The sequence below is a fragment of the Scyliorhinus torazame genome, chromosome 11 (assembly GCF_047496885.1).
Source record: "Scyliorhinus torazame isolate Kashiwa2021f chromosome 11, sScyTor2.1, whole genome shotgun sequence".
In the NCBI taxonomy this organism is placed as follows: domain Eukaryota; kingdom Metazoa; phylum Chordata; class Chondrichthyes; order Carcharhiniformes; family Scyliorhinidae; genus Scyliorhinus; species Scyliorhinus torazame.
In genome coordinates, this window is record NC_092717.1 from 5,967,467 (window position 1) to 5,987,119 (window position 19,653).

The 19,653-nt window shown below is 46.9% G+C and overlaps 1 protein-coding gene across 2 annotated transcripts in view; it reads right to left on the reverse strand.

Annotated features, from left to right (window-relative positions):
• rspo2 (R-spondin 2) overlaps window positions 1–19,653 on the reverse strand; it is a 155,241-nt gene that overhangs the window by 51,553 nt on the left and 84,035 nt on the right. For both annotated transcript variants that reach the window (XM_072466875.1, XM_072466876.1), the window contains exons 3-4: window positions 17,260–17,403; window positions 16,625–16,813 (exon numbers count right to left, since the gene is read on the reverse strand). In XM_072466875.1, the coding sequence (XP_072322976.1) occupies window positions 16,625–16,813; window positions 17,260–17,403 (333 nt within the window). The remainder of the gene's footprint in view (window positions 1–16,624; window positions 16,814–17,259; window positions 17,404–19,653) is intronic.

Sequence of the window (19,653 nt, forward strand, 5' to 3'; positions counted from 1 at the left end):
AGTAGAGGGAGAGAAAGAGAGCACGTGAGCAGAGGGAGAGAGAGAGCGATTGAGCAGAGTGGGAGAGAGAGCGCGTGAGCAGAGGGAGAGAGAGAGAGAGAGCAGAGGGAGAGAGAGAGAGCGCGTGAGCAGAGGGAGAGAGAGTGCGTGAGCAGAGGGAGAGTGTGTGAGCAGAGAGCGTGATTATGAGCAGAGGGAGAGTGAGTGTGTGTGAGTAGAGGGAGGGAGTGTGTGTGAGCAGAGGGAGTGGGTGTGAGCAGAGGGAGAGTGTGTGTGAGCAGAGAAAGAGTGAGTGTGAGCAGAGGGAGAGTGAGCGTGTGTGAGCAGAGGGAGAATGATTGTGTGTGAGCAGAGGGAGAGTGAGTGTGAGCAGAGGGAGAGTGTGTGTGAGCAGAGGGAGAAAGTGTGTGTGAGTAGAGGGAGGGAGTGTGAGCAGAGGGAGAGTGAGTGTGTGTGAGCAGAGGGAGGGCGTGTGAGCAGAGGGAGAGTGACTGTGAGCAGAGGGAGGGAGTGTGTGTGAGCAGAGGGAGAGTGTGTGTGTGAGCAGAGGGAGGGAGAGGGAGTGTGAGCAGAGGGAGAGTGAGTGTGAGCAGAGGGAGAGAGTGTGTGTGAGCCGAGTGAGGGAGTGTGTGTGAGCAGAGGGAGGGAGGGAGTGTGAGCAGAGGGAGTGTGTGTGAGCAGAGGGAGAGTGAGTGTGTGTGGGCAGAGGGAGGGAGTGGGTGTGAGCAGAGGGAGGGAGAGGGAGTGTGAGCAGAGGGAGAGTGAGTGTGAGCAGAGGGAGAGAGTGTGTGTGAGCAGAGGGAGAGAGTGTGTGTGAGCAGAGGGAGGGAGTGTGTGAGAGCAGAGGGAGAGTGAGTGTGAGCAGAGGGAGAATGATTGTGTGTGAGCAGAGGGAGAGTGAGTGTGAGCAGAGGGAGAGTGTGTGTGAGCAGAGGGAGAGAGTGTGTGTGAGTAGAGGGAGGGTGTGTGAGCAGAGGGAGAGTGAGTGTGTGTGAGCAGAGGGAGGGCGTGTGAGCAGAGGGAGAGTGACTGTGAGCAGAGGGAGGGAGTGTGTGTGAGCAGAGGGAGAGTGTGTGTGTGAGCAGAGGGAGGGAGAGGGAGTGTGAGCAGAGGGAGAGTGAGTGTGAGCAGAGGGAGTGTGTGTGAGCAGAGGGAGAGTGAGTGTGTGTGGGCAGAGGGAGGGAGTGGGTGTGAGCAGAGGGAGGGAGAGGGAGTGTGAGCAGAGGGAGTGTGTGTGAGCAGAGGGAGAGTGAGTGTGTGTGGGCAGAGGGAGGGAGTGGGTGTGAGCAGAGGGAGGGAGAGGGAGTGTGAGCAGAGGGAGAGTGAGTGTGAGCAGAGGGAGAGAGTGTGTGTGAGCAGAGGGAGAGAGTGTGTGTGAGCAGAGGGAGGGAGTGTGTGAGAGCAGAGGGAGAGTGAGTGTGAGCAGAGGGAGAGAGTGTGTGTGAGCAGAGTGAGGGAGTGTGTGTGAGCAGAGGGAGGGAGGGAGTGTGAGCAGAGGGAGGGAGTGTGTGTGAGCAGAGGGAGAGTGAGTGTGTGTGGGCAGAGGGAGGGAGTGGGTGTGAGGAGAGGGAGGGAGAGCGTGTGTGAGCAGAGGGAGAGTGAGTGTGAGCAGAGGGAGGGAGTGGGTGTGAGCAGAGCAAGAGTGAGTGTGAGCAGAGGGAGGGAGGGTGTGTGTGTGAGCAGAGGGAGAGGGAGTGTGAGCAGAGGGAGGGAGAGCCCAATTGTGAGTGAGTCAGGTGGGGGTGAAATCAGTTAAGGAGTTATTTACTGTTGCAATATTTTCTGAATTATCTTTGAAGGGGTGTTAAGAGATCCAATGTTTATTTAAGATGTTAAGTTGAGTTCATGGAATAAACATTGTTTTGTGTTTAAAAACCCCCATGTCCATAATTGTAATCCCACACCTAGGGAACAAGCCGTGTGCTCGAAAAAGCAACAAATCCATTTAAGGGTGAGGTTGGTTGAACTCCATGATACATTTTGGGGTTCTGAAAACGCCTTGCCCAAAACAAGTGGGGGAGTGTGTGTGAGCAGAGGGAAGGAGTGAGTGTGAGCAGAGGGAGGGAGAGCACAATTGTGAGTGAGTCAGGTGGGGGTGAAATCAGGTAAGGAGAAAAAACACATTGACGATTTTATTGCCATTAATGCTGTTGAATATCAGCTGGCTTCGCTGCTCAATTTTGTTTTCTCGAAAAGGTGAATCAAAGAGGAATTTCGGGAAAGTGACCATTTCCTCCCTGACTTTGGTTTAAAAAGGATCTTGTTTAGAAAGTTGGTCTTGTTTGACAACAGTGTAAGGAGATAATCACAAAGGAGCTCTCAGTACAAATACTGCCGATTTAACAAGGCTTTGTTCATCTTGGGTAAAGGGGTTTGAAATATTACACTTCTTTTTGGTCCTCAAGTGTATTAAATAATTTCGGCTATATCCGCTTTCAGAAGTAACGTCTGATCTAAAATGTGAATCAAAGAGTTTGTCAGACTGTTCCCCAAACTACTCCATTAGATCAAACACAGTGACGTCTGAAACTGGCTGCTGTTAACCAATTGTGGGCGCGATTCTCCGGAAAGATTTCTAAGTGCTGTAGTGAGCGGGAATTGCCGCGAGCCTCCTGGCACTCGGCTCAGCGAGGCCGGTAACGCTATTCAATGTTAATTGGTCCACTTAACGAGGCCTCACGGGCTTCTCGTCGCAAATGCTGGCTCGCCAGCTGATTCGCCAGCACCGCGCTCACCAGCCCCCCGCTAACAAGGTCGGGCAGCACTTAAGCTGCACTTGCTCAGCCAACCCCAGCCAGCTCGCAACAGTGGCACCGAGAGGCCAGCCCCAAGATGCGGGGACACTGACCTGGGGGGGCTCAGAGACGCAGAGGAGGCCAGGAGCGATGTCCTGTTCTCCTGAGGGCCCCTGAGGGTCAACCATAGGGCAGCCAGGCTGCCTGGGACGAGGTGGTGACGGCTGTGAGCGCCAGGAGTGTGATTAGGAGGACTGGCCTCCAGTGCTGAAAAAGGTCAACGGCCTCCACGGGGCAGCACGAGCGAGTAAACACCAACGCCCCCCCCTCCCCCCGAGACCTCTCCATGAGACCCCCTTCCCTCCCACCACCCCCTCTCCATTCAACCCTAACCAAACCCTTTCTTCACGCCCCCCCCCCCCCTCCCCACCACTGTGGAGCATGTGTGTGGCTAACGATGCCTTCTCTGTATCTCCTCAGGAAAAGCTCTCCCACAATCGTCGGGAAAGGGCCAGGAATGACGGTGGTGTGCCGGACATAAGAATCCTCACCGACCTTTGATAAATTTGTATTTGAAAGAGAGGCAGATCGAGAAAACTTTACCGCAGTCGTTAAAAAGTTTGATGAACATTGTGCCCCGAAGAGGAATGAAACATTTGAAAGGTACATTTTCAGAACACGCGCAGAGCAGGCAGCTGAGTCGTTCGACAGTTTCCTCACAGATTTAAAATTAAAGCCTCAGACTTGTCATTTTGCCACATCTCAGTCAGCAATGATCAGGGATCAAATTGCATTTGGCATAAAAAAACGATAAAGTGCGGAACATCTTTTGAGGGAGATGAGCTCCTGCTCGAAGATGCAATAAAAAGTTGCCATGCCAGAGAGTTAGCTGTGCAGCAAATCAACAGGTTAAACATGAGAAGTTTAGGCGCGTAAATCGAGGATGAAGCCGACACCATAAACGTTGTGCTGCATCCTAAAGGAAAACGTGGTCTCAACAGCGGCGGCCATTTTAAGTGATTGGCAGATGCCACCATTTTGTGTAAGCGGTGTGGAAACAAGCATTTGCAAAGGTAATGCCCCGCCTTTGGGGAAATCTATGCAAAGTGTAACGGCAAAAACCACTTTCCTAAACAGTGTTTTTCTAGCAAGAAAGTCGAAGTGCAAAATCTATAAATGCCATTGGCGAAATTAATTTAGAAGCTAGATTCTTCACAGGTGTTATCTCCAATGAAGACAGGCCCAACATAGCCAAGCAAAATAAAAAGTCTTCGAAGAAAACAGAAGCGATGATCATGAAGTTTCGATCATAAATTAAGATAACTGGACAGTGCCTTTACTAATCAATCAGACTCGACACAGGAGCGAGAGCCAATCTTATCAGCATCTCGGATATTGAAGCGATGAGAATGAAACCCAAGATTTTGAACAGGCCGGTATTTTTACGATATTACAATGGCCAACGAATTAATACCCCAGGCGTGTGTGAGCTTGAAGTTCAAGTCAAAGATAGAATACATAGAGTGAAATTTTCAATTATAGCCAGAGATCGTGAATTGCTACTGGGTGTGCAAACTTTTGAAACACTTGAATTAGTCAAAAGAGTATACAGCGCTAACTGTGTTTTGACTGCGCTCAGTGTGTTGGTGGACTCAATAGGATAAGCATTTCCAGAAATGTTTCAAGGCTTCAGTGTCTTGCCATTTACTGACCGAATTCAACTGAAGGATAATGCACAATCTTTAATACATGCTCGAAGGCGATTACCAGCACCAATAAAGGATCAGCTGTAAGCTGAACTTGATAGAATAATGAATATGGGGGTAAATTCAATGGCGTGCGTAAGGAATGCAATAACGATTTAAGAATCTGCATGGATCCTAAATGCCAATATTAAGCAAGAACACTATCCAATACCAAAATGTGAAGAAATTACGAGCAAAATCTATGTTCGATGTTCTATGAAATGTCAGGTGCGAAGTGTTTCAGTAAACCGGATGCATTCCAGGGTTTTTGGCAACACAAATTGGATGAAGAGAGTACAAAGTATTGTATGTTTAACACTCCATTTGGGCGCTTCTGTTTGTCATAATATACACGCAGGTATATGATGGTGCACAGACAGGCAGTGACTGACACACAGGATGACCAGTGAACACACAGAACACAGCAGCCAATCACCAGAAAGGACACAACCACTATAAAGCCAGAGGGCACTAGTTTTCCCGCTCTCTTGGGATCCAGCTTCTGAGACAGTCAGAGCCTGTGAGCAACAACTAGAACATACACCATGTGGTAGTAAGATAGTCTGGTCAGGTTAGCCTCAGGTCTCCAGTCAAGTCAGCATAGTGTCAACCCACAGTTAAAGTATGTATGATAGTTAAGAGTTCAATAAAATCGAGTTGCATTTCTTCAAGTGTTGGAAGCCTGTCTCTCTCACTGCTGCAGTAAACGCAGTCCTCGCAGACCCAGCATACCCAACACATCACTGTTTTCTTCGAATGCCTTTTAGGATAATATCCGCATCTGAAATCTTTCACAGGACAACGGAACACATTGTGGAAGGTATTCAAGGAGTTGGTGTGCATGTTGACAATATTATAGTATCGGGTTCTACGAAGGAAGAACACAACGACAGACTCATCGAAGTACTACAGGGTGTTCAGAAGCATTGGCTCAGGTTGAACAAAGCCAAGCGCCAATTTGGCGTTAAAGAAATCACTTTTCTGGGGGACAAGTTGTCTGCTCAAGGCATACAACCCGATCAAGTGAAGATGCGGGAAAGAAGAATATGCCACGCCCGTCAGGCAAGAAAGGAGTTCTCAGGATATTAACATTACAGGCAAATTTATCCCAAATTTGTCCGCCAAGACAACATGCTGGGAGAAGTTAGAAAGAAGGCTAATATTTTTGAATGGTCAGAGGGGTATGAGCAAGAATGGCTTACTCTGAAGACAGCTCTGACAACAGCTCCAGCGCTAACATTTTTTGACCCGACCAAAAAAACGGGAATCTCGACTGTCGATTCTGAGTGTTGATACGCTTAAATTGAGATGGAATGTCTCGGACTAGTTAATGGCTTGGAGGAGTTTCACAGCTGTATGTATGGCCTACCAACCTTTCTGGTCCAAACAGATCACAGACCATTAGTAGTCATTGTCAGTATAAATTTAAGTGAGATGTCACCCCGCATCCAGAGAATGATGATGAAGCTCCAGCGGTACGAATTTGATCTCATTTACATTCAGGCAAGCACATCGTAGTTGCAGATGCGCTATGAATAGCTACAGTTGTGCTGGAAGAAAACCATTGACGAAGATGTGCAAGTGCATTTCTATCTGTTAACAGAGACACTGCCGGTGTCTGATAAAATAATCAAAGCTAATAATCGAGGAAATCAAAAAGGATGAAGTTCTGCAGATGATAATCAAGAATCTCAACGAGGGAAGGCCAAAAGGGTCGTGCTCAAAGCATCGCAGTATTCAAGCGGAACTAAGTGTAGCCAATGGATTTCTACTGAGGCAACAAAGAATAATAATACCACAGTGTCTGTGAGCTGGAATTTGACAAAAAATTCATGAGGGCTACCTCAGATTTGCAAAGTGTGAAAGAATGGCACGAGACGCGGTATATTGGCCAGGGATCAACAAGGACATTCAAAGGATGGTAGATGAGTGCGCAACATGTCAAAAATTCCAACATAGACAAATGAAGGAACCGATGGAGATGGGCGTCATAGTAACACTTCCATGGCAGAACGCAGGGATAGACATTGACTACTTCCCAAACTTTCTTGAAGAGACACAGTTACCCAGCTCGTCAGCCAGGTGCGTCATCACGCATATGAAGGCTATCTATCGTCATGACATCCACAGGCTGTCAGTGACAATAGTCCATCTTTCAGTTGTCAGGAATGAAGGGAATTTGCGCAGAAGTACGATTTCAAACATATCACATCCAGTTCTTTATACCCACAGTCAAATGGATAGGCAGAGAAAGGTGTACAAATTGTGAATCAGTTACTAAATAAATCAATGGACAGCCAGGATGATCCTTATATGGAATTGCTCAGTTAGCGAGCATCACCGTTGAACATAGAACATACAGTGCAGAAGGAGACCATTCGGCCCATCGAGTCTGCACCGACCCACCTGAGCCCTCACTTCCACCCTATACCCGTAACTCAATAACCCCTCCTAACCTTTCTGGACACTAAGGGGTAATTTAGCATGGCCAAATCCACCTAACCTGCACATCTTTGGAGGAAACCGGAGCACCCGGAGGAAACCCACGCAGACACGGGAAGAACGTGCAGACTCCGCACAGACAGTGACCCAGTGGGGAATCAAACTTGGGACCCTGGTGCTGTGAAGCCACAGTGCTACCATGCTGCCCACAAATGGTTGAGCAATGGTTTATCACTGTCTCAGTTATTGATGAATCAGAAGATAAGAACAACGTTGCCATATCTTTCGAATCAGCCAGCCAGTCGTAAACTAGCAAATCAACTGAAGTCTCAGAACAAGAAGCAGAGGAGATACTCTGACAGGTCAACCAGGTATCTACAACCTTCAGAACGAAATGACACAGTCAGGGTGGAAGATGCTGATGGCTGGCGAAATGTGCGAAAGTTTTGCAAAAGAGAGGTCCAAAGTCATATACAGTCATCACAGAACAAGGACAAGTACTCGGGAGGAGCAGGAGAGTTTTGTTAGAGATTCAACAACCTGTTATTCACTGTCAGCAGATGATGGATGTTTCTGTCTAACCAAACCAACACAACCTGAACAAGAAGAAAGTGAACAATCTGAAGATGGACACAGTAAGGTAATTCCACCAGAAACAGCATCAGTACCACTCGAATGCCCACCAGATTCAACGAATCAACAACAGCTTAGAAGGTCCACCAGACAACGAAAGAAGCCAGACAGACTGAATCTGTAATGGACACTGAAAGTGTAAATTATTAGAATTGTTATGTTATGCATATCATTTGTATGATATTTGGTTTAAATGATGTATGTTAATTTTGTTAAACTCTAAAGGATGCAATGATATGCATAAGCAATTCTGTATGTTAACATGTCAGACCTCCAACCAGCAGGTGGCAGTAGAGATGTTACCAGGATGTTGCCTGGAGTGGAGAGTAGGTCTTACGAGGAAAGGTTGAGGGTGCTAGGCCTTTTCTCATTAGAACGGAGAAGGATGAGGGGCGACTTGATAGAGGTTTATAAGATGATCAGGGGACTAGATAGGGGAGTAGACAGTCAGAGACTTTTTCCCCGGGTGGAACAAACCATTACAAGGGGACATAAATTTAAGGTGAAAGGTGGAAGATATAGGAGGGATATCAGAGGTAGGTTCTTTACCCAGAGAGTAGTGGGGGCATGGAATGCACTGCCTGTGGAAGTAGTTGAGTCGGAAACATTAGGGACCTTCAAGCAGCTATTGGATAGGTACATGGATTACGGTAAAATGATATAGTGTAGATTTATTTGTTCTTAAGGGCAGCACGGTAGCATTGTGGATAGCACAATTGCTTCACAGCTCCAGGGTCCCAGGTTCGATTCCGGCTTGGGTCACTGTCTGTGCGGAGTCTGCACGTCCTCCCCGTGTCTGCGTGGGTTTCCTCCGGGTGCTCCGGTTTCCTCCCACAGTCCAAAGATGTGCAGGTTAGGTGGATTGGCCATGATAAATTGCCCTTAGTGTCCAAAATTGCCCTTGGTGTTGGGTGGAGGTGTTGAGTTTGGGTAGGGTGCTCTTTCCAAGAGCCGGTGCAGACTCAAAGGGCCGAATGGCCTCCTTCTGCACTGTAAATTCAATGATAATCTATGATTAATCTAAGACAAAGGTTCGGCACAACATCGTGGGCCGAAGGGCCTGTTCTGTGCTGTATTTTCTATGTTCTATGTTCTATGTACCACGTGATACTGCAGCCTCGGGGAGTCTGGGGTTAGGAACCGTTGTGGATAGTTGTGTTTTGTGTTAGCTCTCATATGCTAGTTATCAACAGTTCATAGTTTAGCAGTAGTAGTATTATTGCCTTTCCCACGTTATTGTAATTTAATAAATCTTTAACTAGTCACAAACTAGACATTCTCTGGTGCAGTGACTCAATCATTACAATGCACTAGAAGGTAACAGTCTCTGGGAGAGAAATTCAGACTTCTCCATAGGATCCCTACAGTGCAGAAGGAGGCCACTCGGCCCATCGACTCTGCACCGTCCCTCCAAAAGAGGTGGATTGGCTATTCTAAATTTCCCTTAGTGTCCAAAATCTTAGGTGAGGTTACTGGGTTACGGGGATAAAGAGGGAAAGGGTGGAGGTGTGGGGCTTAAGTAGGGTGCTCTTTTCAAGGGCCGGTGCAGACTTGATGGGCTGAATGGGCCTAAACTAAAGTCTTCTACACTTCCTGGGTGATGCACGATCAATAGCCTCAGAAACGGGATTGGAGACAAATGAAGGCTTTAATACGCTAGATATTTCCCCCAGCAGCACAGGTACAGAAGAAAGCTGCTGGGGCGGCACGGGCTCTTATACCCCGCCTTGCAGGGCGGAGCTAACATACAAGCTTAACCAATGGGAACAAGTACATTCTCCACCAATGGTATTCCGGCATTACTAGGTACCGTAATCCTCCTAACACAGACTACCACACTGGGTCCGTATCCCTCTATCCCCATCCTATTCATGTATTTGTCAAGATGCCCCTTAAATGTCACTATCGTCCCTGCTTTCTCCACCACCTCCTCCGGCAGCGAGTTCCAGGCACCCACTACCCTCTGTGTAAAAAACTTGCCTCGTACATCTCCGCTAAATCTTGCCCCTCACACCTTAAACCTATGCCCCCTAGTAATTGACCCCTCTACCCTGGGAAAAAGCCTCTGACTATCCACTCTGTCTATGCCCCTCATAATTTTGTAGACCTCTATCAGGTCGTCCCTCAATCTCCGTCGTTCCAGTTCTCTGATTTTCAATACTCTTGAGGGTTCTACCATTCACTGTATATTCCCTACCTGCATTAGACCTTCCAAAATGCATTACCTCACTTTTGTCCGGATTAAACTCCATCTGCCATCTCTCCGCCCAAGTCTCCAAACGATCTAAATCTGACAGTCCTCATCGCTATCCGCAATTCCACCAACCTTTGTGTCGTCTGCAAACTTACTAATCAGACCAGTTACATTTTCCTCCAAATCATTTATATATACCACAAACAGCAAAGATCCCAGCACTGATCGCTGCAGAACACCACTAGTCACAGCCCTCCAATTAGAAAAGCATCCTTCCATTGCTACCCTCTGCCTTCTATGACCTAGCCAGTTCTGTATCCATCTTGCCAGCTCACCCCTGATCCCGTGTGACTTCACCTTTTGTACCAGTCTATCATGAAAGACCTAGTCAAAGGCCTTACTGAAGTCCATATAGACAACATCCACTGCCCTACCTGCATCAATTATCTGTGTGACCTCTTCGAAAAACAATCAAGTTAGTGAGACACGACCTCCCCTTCACAAAACCATGCTGCCTCTCGCTAATACGTCCATTTGCTTCCAAATGGGAGTAGATCCTGTCTCAAAGAATTCTCTCCAGTAATTTCCCTACCACTGACGTAAGGCTCACCGGCCTGTAGTTCCCTGGATTATCCTTGCAACCCTTCTTAAACAAAGGAATATTGGCTATTCTCCAGTCCTCTGGGACATCACCTGAAGACAGTGAGGATCCAAAGATTTCTGTCAGGGCCTCAGCAATTTCCTCTCTAGCCTCCTTCAGTATTCTTGGGTAGATCCCATCAGGCCCTGGGGACATATCTACCTTAATATTTTTCAAGAAGCCCAACACCTCGTCTTTTGGGATCTCAATGTGACCCAGGCTATCTACACACCCTTCTCCAGACTCAACATCCACCAATTCCTTCTCTTTGGTGAATACTGATGCAAAGTATTCATTTAGTACCTCGCCCATTTCCTCTGGCTCCACACATAGATTCCCTTGCCTATCCTTCAGTGGGCCAACCCTTTCCCTGGCTACCCTCTAGCTTTTTATGTACCTGTAGAAAGCCTTGGGATTTTCCTTAACCCTATTTGCCAATGACTTTTCGTGACCCCTTCTAGCCCTCCTGACTCCTTGCTTAAGTTCCTTCCTACTTTCCTTGTATTCCACACAGGCTTTGTCTGTTCCCAGCCTTCTAACCCTGACAAATGCCTTCTTTTTCTTTTTGATGAGGCCTAAAATATCTCTCGTTATCCAAGGTTCCCGAAATTTGACGTATTTATCCTTCTTCCACACAGGAACATGCTGGTCCTGAATTCCTTTCAACTGACATTTGAAAGTCCCCCACATGTCAGATGTTGATTTACCCTCAAACATCCGCTCCCAATCTAGGTTCTGCAGTTCCCGCCTAATATTGTTATAATTAGCCTTCCCCCAATTTAGCACATTCACCCTAGGACCACTCTTATCCTTGTCCACCAGCACTTTAAAACTTACTGAGTTGTGGCCACTGTTCCCGAAATGCTCCCCTACTGAAACTTCTACCACCTGGCCGGGCTCATTCCCCAATACCAAGTCCAGTACAGCCCCTTTCCTAGTTGGACTATCTACATATTGTTTTAAGAAGCCCTCCTGGATGCTCCTTACAAACTCCGCCCCGTCTAAGCCCCTGGCACTAAGTGAGTCCCAGTCAATATTGGGGAAGTTGAAGTCTCCCATCACAACAGCCCTGTTGTTTTTACTCGTTTCCAAAATCTGTCTACCTATCTGCTCCTCTATCTCCCGCTGGCTGTTGGGAGGCCTGTAGTAAACCCCCAACATTGTGACTGCACCCTTCTTATTCCTGATGTCTACCCATATAGCTGCGCTGCCCTCTGAAGTATCCTCCCGTAGTACAGTTGTGATATTCTCCCTAACCAGTAGCGCAACTCCGCCACCCCTTTTACATTCCCCTCTATCCCGCCTGAAACATCTAAATCCTGGAACGTTTCGCTGCCAATCCTGTCCTTCCCTCAACCAGGTCTCTGTAATGGCAACAACATCATAGTTCCAAGTACTAATCCAAGCTCTAAGTTCATCTGCCTTACCCGTAATACTTCTTGCATTAAAACATATGCACTTCAGGCCACCAGACCCACTGTTTTCAGCATCATCTCCCTGTCTGCTCTTCCTCAGAGCCATACAGGCCCTATTCCCTAGTTCTCCCTCAATGCTCTCACCTATTGCTCCCGTGCCCACCCCCCTGCCATACTAGCTTAAACCCTCCTGTGTGACACTAGCAAACCTCGCGGCCAGGATATTTATGCCTCTCCAGTTTAGATGCAACCCGTCCTTCTTATACAGGTCACACCTGCCCCAGAAGAGCTCCCAGTGGTCCAGATAACGGAAACCCTCCCTCCTACACCAGCTGTTTAGCCACGTGTTTAGCTGCTCTATCTTCCTATTTCTAGCCTCACTGGCACGTGGCACAGGGAGTAATCCCGAGATTACAACCCTAGAGGTCCTGTCTTTTAACTTTCTGCCTAGCTCCCTGAACTCCTGCTGCAGGACCTCATGCCCCTTCCTGCCTATGTCGTTAGGACCAATATGTACAACGACCTCTGCCTGTTTGCCCTCCCCCTTCAGGATGCCCGTTACCTGTTCTGAGACCCTGGCACCAGGGTGGCAACATACCATCCTGGGGTCTCTTTTACGTCCACAGAAGCGCTTATCTGTGCCCCTGACTATAGAGTCCCCTATGACTATTGCTCTTCTGCGCTTTGACCCTCCCTGCTGAACATCAGAGCCAGCCGTGGTGCCACTGCTCTGGCTGCTGCTGTTTTCCCCTGATAGGCTATTCCCCCCAACAGTATCCAAAGGGGTATACCTGTTCGAGAGGGGGACAACCACAGGGGATTCCTGCACTAACTGCCTGCCCCTTCTGGTGGTCACCCACCCTCCATGGAAATGTTCAGCCTGGAGTCCAGTTACTAGTGGTGTACCACAAGGATCTGTTTTGGGGCCACTGCTGTTTGTCATTTTTATAAATGACCTTGAGGAGGGCGTAGAAGGATGGGTGAGTAAATTTGCAGATGACATGAAAGTCGGTGGAGTTGTGGACAGTGTAGAAGGATGTTACAAGTTACAGAGGGACACAGATAAGCTGCATAGCTGGGCTGAGAGGTGGCAAATGGAGTTCAATGCAGAAAAGTGTGAGGCGATTCATTTTGGAAGGAATAACTGGAAGACAGAGTACTGGGCTAATGGTAAGATTCTTGGCAGTGTGGATGAGCAGAGAGATCTCGGTGTCCATGTACATAGATCCCTGAAAGTTGCCACCCAGGTTGAGAGGGTTGTTAAGAAGGCGTACGGTGCGTTAGCTTTTATTGATCGAGGGATTGAGTTTCGGAGCCATGAGGTCATGTTGCAGCTGTACAAAACTCTGGTGCGGCCGCATTTGGAGTATTGCGTGCAATTCTGGTCGCCACATTACAGGAAGGATGTGAAAGCATTGGAAAGGGTGCAGAGGAGATTTACCAGAATGTTGCCTGGTATGGAGGGAAGATCTTATGAGGAAAGGCTGAGGGACTTGAGGCTGTTTTCGTTAGAGAGAAGAAGGTTAAGAGGTGACTTAATTGAGGCATACAAGATGATCAGAGGATTAGATAGGGTGGACAGTGAGAGCCTTTTTCCTCGGATGGTGATGTTTACCACGAGGGGACATAGCTTTAAATTGAGGGGAGATAGATATAGGACAGATGTCAGAGGTAGGTTCTTACTCAGAGAGTAATAAGGGTGTGGAATGCCCTGCCTGCAACAGTAGTGGACTCGCCAACACCAAAGGCATTCAAATGGTCATTGGATAGACATATGGACGATAAGGGAATAGTGTAGATGGGCTTTAGAGTGGTTTCACAGGTCGGCGCAACATCGAGGGCCGAAGGGCATGTACTGCGCTGTAATGTTCTATGTTCTATTTCTCTGCCTGCATCTTGGGTGTGACCACATTTATATAACTGCGATCTATGACGCTTTCCGCCACCTGCATGCTCCTAAGTGAATCCAACTGCTGCTCCAACCGAACCATGCGGTCTGTGAGGAGCTCCAGTTGGGTACACTTTCTGCAGATGAAGCCATCCGGGACGCTAGAAGCCTCCTGGACCTGCCACATCTCACAGTCAGAGCACTGCCCCCCTCTAACTGACATTGCATCAATTAATTAGTAAATTAATTTTTTTTTAAAATCAAACCACAGTTTGATCATTCACTGGTTAAATCTATACACAGCTTACACTATTTTCCAATGGCCTTTTCCTTTAAACCCCCAGCGCCAATGGTCCACACAGCAGGCACTTGTTTTGGCTACATTTCAAGATGATGACAAATGATTTCAAATCATTTCCAAATGGTGTAATGGATGATGTGATCTGCAGGAGGGGTGCCATATATTCCCCACTGGACGTGTTAGAGAGGGGGAGGGAGGGAAGGAACAGGAAAGGAGAGAGGGGGAGGGAATGGGAAAAGATAGAGGGGGAGGGAGGGAAGGAACAGGAAAGGAGGGAGGGAAGCAGCGGGAAAGGATGGGGAGGGAGGGAGAGGGGGGGTAAGAGAGGAGAGAGAGTGGGATACTTGGATTTGGACAAGAGTTGGTGTGGAGATGTACCTAGTGGTGGCTGTAGGCAGATGGAGTATGTTTTTTTCAAATGTCTGGGATGTTTTTTCAAATCAGGAATATGGCATCTTGCTCAGTATTCCTGCAAATGCAGAAACAGCACCAAGACTGCTTTCAGCTTCAAGGTAAGAAAATTCCGTTTACAAAGTGGGTAGCAACAGAAACAAACTCAAGGCAATTCCACACTCAAAGTACAATTAAAGGGGAAGAATTTGCATTTCTAACAACCTCTCTGACCTAGTAAAACATCGCAAGACATTTTCCAATCAAATACTAAACCAAGCCCCCAGCTGCTCCCCCAGGTGAATGTAAATCACGACGCCACTTCAAGACGAACAGGAGGATTCTCCCCAGCGTCCTGCTCAATATTTATCCCTCCACCAACATCTGGGAATGATCACAATCAGTATGTTGGATCTTACTGTGCGCAAATTGGCAGTCAGGTTTCCTACAACAGTGACTGGCTACACATCAAAAACGTTTCATTGGACGCGAAGCACTTCCTGTGGTTGTGAAAGGCGCTATAGAAATGAAAGTCTTTTCTTTGTGAAGTCGGTGAAATTGGGAATCAGGAGCAGTGACAATTTCAATATGTTTGTGCAGTCACACCATCGCCACGAGCACACAGTTCATTAACTCTTTATTTAAATCCCATATCGTTCTCCAGGTCTGTGCTCGCCTGGTCTGTGCAAAACAAACTGATGTTCAGAAACTCTTACGAAACACCCGCCAGTCAATGTTCAACTGACGGCAGGTACACATGTGCCCCGCCAGTCACTTCTGCACATTGGGGAGATACACGTAGTAGTTGGGATCTCTCTCACTCTCTGTAATCAATAACGGAAAGCAGAGAACATTACTTCCAAATGCCAGGGGTTGAACAAATTTCATGTTTATTTGTCAACTGCTTTCCTTAGCATGTGCCTAGGACAATGAAGTAGTTTAGGGGTTTTACTCGATTCCAGCCACCTAAGATTCCCATGAACTAAGCCCCCACATTGAACTATGCCCGGCCAGCGAGCACCAAGGACAAAGATCACAGATTCCACCTGAAGGCGGCCAGCACTGTAAGGAAACAACTGAAAATCAACCAACCAAGACCTACTTCCCAGTCACCACATTCTAAATCCACATGGACAACACCTAGGGGCTGATTTAGCACAGGGCTAAATCGCTGGCTTTGAAAGCAGACCAAGACAGGCCGGCAGCACGGTTCAATTCCCGTAACAGCCTCCCCGAACAGGTGCCGGAATTTGACGACTAGGGGCTTTTCACAGTAACTTCATTTGAAGCCGACTTGTGACAATAAGCGATTTTCATTTCATTTCACAGCAAGAGACAAAGCACAAAAAATGAAGACGCCCAGTGACTCTCTCAGCGTATCTTTACACTGAGTCTTTGCAAAGTTGCAGGATAAATACACAAAGTGATTTTTAAAATTAATTCATTCAAAGGACGTTGCGTGCCACTGACTAAAACCACAATTTATTGCCCATCCCTAATTCAGAAGGTGGAGGTGAGCTGCTTTCTTGAACCGCTGCTGTACATGAGGTGTAGGTACATCCACAGTGCTGTCAGAGAGAGAATTCCGGGATTTTGACCCACCGACAGTGAAGGATTTTGACCCAGCAACGGCCGATATATTTCCAGGCTGGTGAGTGGCTTGGAGCGGCACCTGCAGGTTGTGGGGTTCCCAGGTATCTGCTGCTCTTGGCCTTCTAGATGTTGGTGGTCGTGGGTTTGGAAGGTGCTGCCTAAGGAACCTTGGTGAGTTCCTGCAGTGCATCTTGTAGATGGTACACACGGCTGCTACTGTGGTGGAGGGTTTGAATGTTTGTGGAAGGGGAGCAATCAAGCGGGGCTGCTTTGTTCTGGATGGTGTTGAGCTTCTTGAGTGTTGTTGGAGCTGCACTCGCCCAGGCAAGTGGAGAGTATTCCATTACACTCCTGACTTGTGCCTTGTAGATGGTGGACAGGCTTTTGGGAGTCAGGAGGTGAGTTACTCGCTGCAGTGTTCCCAGCTTCTGACCTGCTCTGGTAGCCACAGTACATGTCTGGGTCCAGTTCAGTTTCTGATCAATGGTAACCCCCAGGATGTTGACAGTGGGAGATTCAGCGATGGTAATGCCATTGACTGTCGAGGGGTGGTGGATGGTGCTCAGCACTCTGCACAATTATTGCCACTAAATTGTCAGGCATCACACCATATGAAAGATTTGTAGATTTTCGGTGAGAGTGTCTTACCTCCTGGACAGTGCCGTTTTGCCATTTTACACCTCCGGGATTCTGCAATAGTTGGACAAGGTATCGTGTCCTTTGCTGGCTTTTTCACAATCTGTCGTGTCCTGGTTTCGAGGCCCCATTTGTAGCCACATGTCTTGTTGTTTTTTATACACGTTCCCCAATTGCTCCATGGTCCAACCTCACAGTCATCTGAACTCGCAACACAAACAAACATAATTAAGGATTGAATATAGTTAAAGCAAACACAACTGTGCACAAATATCAGTTAGACAGCAATGCACCTCAGCTCATTAATCTGCAACCATGTGAGAACGCAAAGGTAGTGCCTGCGTGATCTGTTACAGATGCTCAATCTGCCTGCTGCAACGTTTTCTGACGAATTATCTGTCCAAATGGCAGCATCAGACAGAATATGAATCCAAGTGTATGTCACAATCACAGTGTGGACTAATGATCTGATTTCGGCAAGTCGGCAACACACATTTACTCTCTCTCACACACACACGCGCACAAATCACAAGAAAACACAATTCAATTTATCAATCTGGACACGCGGTATTAATAATCTCAAACGGAACCAACTGCTTGAAACATACACCACCCCCTCTCAAGGGGTGTTACATAAAATCACTTACCCACACATTCCATGTGCTCCTGACATAGTACAAATCCTTCAGGGCATTCTTCAAAACATCGACCTTTGTGTAAGTAGAAGCCAGCTTTGCACTTTGTACAAAAGTCTTTGCTGAAACATGTATCACAATTGTCTATTTTACATCCTGGAAGTTAAAAGAAGCAAAGGGAAAATAAACTTGTTAGAAAGCACGCTTGCAAATCTCACTGCAACATTTGAGTTTTCACAATGTGAAGGTTCCCTGCAGACAATCTGAAGGAAAAGACTCACCAGGTATTGAAATGGGAAGCAGCTGCAGTCAGCTGTCATCTCCTGCACATTTCCAATCAAATATAATTCATTTTGTATTAGGAGTTGTGCACTTGCTGCTACATCATATTAAACGCTCACAAGGCAAGGCTGGAATTCTTTACAACCAATGGCAATTTAAAACCATCAAAGTAAAGATGGGTATTGCAATTTACATGTTTAAAAAAACTCCACGAGGTAATTTCCAGATTCAACAATTAGCATTTATATAGCATCTTCAAAATGTAAGATCCAATCTCCTCACAGGTGCATTATCCAGCCAAACTGGCATTGAATCACTCGTGCTGATATCAGCTCAGGTGCATGACCAAAGGCTTGGTGAAAGAATAAGGTTTGAAAGCAGGAGAAAATTATAGAGAGGAGAGGGGAGGGGGGATGGGGGGGGGGGGGGGGGCAAAAGAGGGGTTTGGGGTGGGACTTCCAGAGCACAGGATCCAGACCGCTAAGGGCACGGCTGGCAGTGAAGAAACGATAGAAGGCACAAGAGGCCAGGATTGGAGGAGCGCAGAGACCGGGGGTTAGTATCAGGTTACAGAGATAAGGAGCAGTGAGGCCATGGAGGAGCTTGATCACAAGGGTGAGAATTTCTTTAGAAGGCATCTGGGAGACTGGGAGCAATGTAGGTCAGCGTGACAGGATAGTGGAATTTGGTGAACGCAGTACTTCCTCAAGCACTAGTTCCGTTCTCCAACTTAGACAACAATGAAAGCTAATCCAAGTGGACTGACTGACTCCCAAAAAAAGGGTGGTTGCAGCTGAGCTATTATTATTCCTAACTATTACTATTATTAACTATTATTTTCTGGACTGCTGGCAGCTTTATAATATAATAATAATCTTTAGTGTCACAAGTAGGCTTACATTAACACTACAATGAAGTTACTGTGAAAAGCCCCTAGTCCACACATTCCGGCACCTGTTCAGGTACACAGAGGGAGAATTCAGAATGTCCAAATTACCTAACTTCACCCCCATCCACCATCAATGTTGTCAGTCCTTTTGCTTCTACCCTCCCCAAGATACAGAAGGTGTTCAGTCCTAATCTTTTCCTGCCTGATTGTACTGCCTTTCCTCGGAGACCAATCCCTACCTATCTACACATCCATGATTCCGTCTCTAACAATTTCTGATTTCTCAGTCCTATCAGCTCCCAGTCCCCAGCACAATCCTTTCTCTGAACTTTCTGCTTATTCCTTCAGCAATGACTCAGTCTCTCGCCTTAACTTGGCTGAATTCATCATCGAGAAGCTACCATTCTCGCCAAGCTATTGGTTACCTCTCCCCACGTCTCCTTCCTGGTGTCAATTCCTTTACCGGTGAGTTTCTTGAGATGTTCCATGGGATGTTTTAGGACATGACAGGCACCTTTTGAATGTTTGTTGGTATTGCTGAGAAAGCCAAGGGACAGACAGGGAAACAGCAGTGAGAGAGAGTGAGCACATGCAAGGGACTGTATCGAAGACAGAGAATTCCACAAGGGAGGAGTAGAGATGATGCAGCGCATCACAACAAAACCCTGCAGCTACAAGTAATGAGGGCACCACAAGGCAGGATGTAACATTATTACCATCCCAGACCAGACCCCAACAGTGGTTAAGATGCTGGGCCAAAGCCCAATATTTTATTTTATTTTGTAAGACTATGCCGAAAGATTTCTCTCCAGAAGTGATTTCACAAATAAATAGGGATTTGGTGTTTTAAAACAAAACTTTCTTATTAACACAATATTAAACTCTTTAACCTCAAACCCCAAAATAGCTTACAATTACCCCTTAAACAATACTACTCAACACAGTAAATACAATACTCTTAATTACTATCCCTATTCCCAATTAAACAACAAGAAAGGAAAAACATACAGCTCCCAATCCATCCCACATCCGAATGGTACAGATTAATGCTCTCTAGTAAAGATTTGGCTGCTGTTAGAACCCCTGCAGACTCTGGCTGGATGTCTTCAAAAAGCTGTTTCAACTGGTTTGTTGCAGTTTCCCCCTTGTACTCAGACAACTCTGCGCTACTTTAAATACTATTACTCCTTTTTAACTATCCTACTGGGAGCAAAAGACTTTACATGTGGTCTAAA